The following is a 2,568-nucleotide window of genomic DNA, read 5'->3' on the forward strand; positions in this document are numbered from 1 at the left end:
ATCATCCCTACATAATAGACAAAAATAGGATAATATATGTTAATTCTTGCCTGTGCTATTATGTAGGGATGATACAAATGCCATCCCTACTATCTTGTTTACATTGTTTTTGAAGGATTGACATTAGCCATCCCTACATTTATTTACTTTTTAAAAACGTTTTCTGTACTTGTTTTATTTAATGCAGTGTTTCAATAGACATAGGAAGGTTGTATTTATAACAAAGTTCTAAATACAATAAGGTTCCAACTGTAATATTTATTGTTTATCTATTATCAGCTGGTAATTCCCGTTTCACTCTGTACTTAAACTTTTTAAAAGAACACTAAATTTCTGTAAAAAACGCTAACTTCAAGGGGTAATGATAACATCGTTTACACTACAATTATGATAAGTTTTAAATTACTACTAGTTAATAATACTTATAAAGGCAGATACTCCGTTTGAAACTATGTCACCTCAGTGACACCATTATTTTGGTTTTTCAGTTATCATGTAATAAAAAAGAAACAGCAGAAAGAAGAACAGGAAATTCAAACTTTTTTTCACATAACTTGTGACTCAGTCATTACATAGATATTGTTATAGAAGGAAACACTGTATAGTATTGTAAAGTTTTGATGACCTATTGAGGAAATATTTAAAACACCATTTCGATAAACAACCAGAGCCATCCCTAATAGACCGTGCTGCCACCTGTCCGATAAAGAAGAAACTGACTTTAAAAACATGAATATTATTTATAATTTTAAAATAAGTCTATTAAAATAGATAATTCTAAATAAAATCTATTAAAATAGATAATTAAAATTTAAATGTAATAAAATAAATAGCTTCTAACTAAATATATTAAAATAGACAATATTAAATTAATTTTTATAGCCTACATTATTACAGATTTAGTAAAATTAGATTTAAGATTTATCGATGAGTTGAATAACTTAGCCAACATGAAAAAAATATGATAAGGTAAATCGATTCCCAGGTGAATTCAACCCCTAAGTTTCTTCTTCTTTGACAGTTTTCAAAGATGCGTAACCCTATCTCATAGATTATTAAATGTTCAGTATGTATATTAGGCTTAAGAAAGAAACGAAAAGCTATACGTTTTTACAAGTTATCTTTTGTTCCTCTCGGTTTAAGAACAAAGAACTAATATTTTTAAATTTATTTTTAAAGGATTTTTTTATAAAGCTCTGAATAAAACATGAAGTATTGTCTTTTTCTAACATCATTTTAATTCTGTTTTATATCTAGTTTTAACATAGAAATACGAGATTGTTAATACATGAAACATTGCCCTGATCTGACACACGACTATATGGTAAAACCAGCTTTCATTCTATATTTACTTAACTCACCACTGGTTGATGGTATAGATGTGGTAACATTCGAATGGAGTACTGGTTTCCTTGGTAACGCACCATCCAATGAGCGTCTGAAATCTTCTGTGATCTTCATAGATAAATTTATTTCCATTGACTTCCAGGTTTTCCCACCGGCCTTGGAGCCAAGAGGGAAATTTGCACCTGGCAGAGAGAACTGGAGCTGGGAGACTTCGAGATGGAACTGAAATATTGACCAGAATAGCTGTCCAGATATCTAGAAGTTATTCTTGATTATTTTTTTTACTGAAGTATTAAAACTTGGGAATAAGTGACCTTGGACAATATTTTTGTTCTACACCTTAACATGACAGGCTTGAATATAAGTGTCGTGATAGGCGAGAACATGAAATTATTCAACATGATGCAGTATGTGTGAAAAATAAGTCGGTGATTTCAAAGTTAATGAGAACGATTCGTTAATTTTAAAAGTTTAAGAAACCTTAAATCTGATACTTACGAGGAGTTAAAACAAACGTTTCATAGCCATCAGAAGAACTCCGAAGACCTGAGATACAAGTTGAGTCCTCCGAAAGGGACAAATACACTCGGCCCGATATCGTATCTTGTTTGTAGAGCTGAAAACAAGGAGAATGTCAGTAAAACTAATGTAATAGTTATCTTTAAAGAGTTGTTAGTCTCAATGCAGTATTTAATGTTTGACATTAAGACTTAAACAACAACTGTTTGTTGGTTGGTTTAAGAGAAGAGCCACATCTGCAGTGTCCACCTCGGAGAATCGAACCCCGGATTTTAGCATTGCAAGTCCGTAGACTTGTAGGAAGTCTAGAATAACCCTTGTTGGACTAAACGTGGTATTGTAGGAAACCTAGAATAACCCTTTTTGGACTAAACGTGGTATTGTAGGAAACCTAGAATAACCCTTGTTGGAATAAACGTAGTATTGTAGGAAGTCTAGAATAACCCTTGTTGGACTAAACGTGGTATTCTAGGAAGTCTAGAATAACCCTTGTTGGACTAAACGTGGTATTCTAGGAAGTCTAGAATAACCCTTGTTGGACTAAACGTAATATTGTAGGAAGTCTAGAATAACCCTTGTTGGACTAAACGTGGGTATTGTAGGAAACCTAGAATAACCCTTGTTGGAATAAACGTAGTATTGTAGGAAGTCTAGAATAACCCTTGTTGGAATAAACGTAGTATTGTAGGAAGTCTAGAATAA

At 32.2% G+C, this 2,568-nt stretch overlaps 1 protein-coding gene across 1 annotated transcript in view; it reads right to left on the reverse strand.

Moving 5' to 3' along the window:
• Nucleotides 1–2,568, reverse strand: part of LOC106475142 — a 22,903-nt gene that overhangs the window by 12,444 nt on the left and 7,891 nt on the right. The window contains exons 7-8 of the mRNA XM_022379338.1: nucleotides 1,846–1,963; nucleotides 1,362–1,569 (exon numbers count right to left, since the gene is read on the reverse strand). Coding sequence (XP_022235046.1) covers nucleotides 1,362–1,569; nucleotides 1,846–1,963 — 326 coding nt within the window. The remainder of the gene's footprint in view (nucleotides 1–1,361; nucleotides 1,570–1,845; nucleotides 1,964–2,568) is intronic.

This window comes from Limulus polyphemus, unplaced genomic scaffold, assembly GCF_000517525.1.
Source record: "Limulus polyphemus unplaced genomic scaffold, Limulus_polyphemus-2.1.2 Scaffold8139, whole genome shotgun sequence".
NCBI lineage: Eukaryota > Metazoa > Arthropoda > Merostomata > Xiphosura > Limulidae > Limulus > Limulus polyphemus.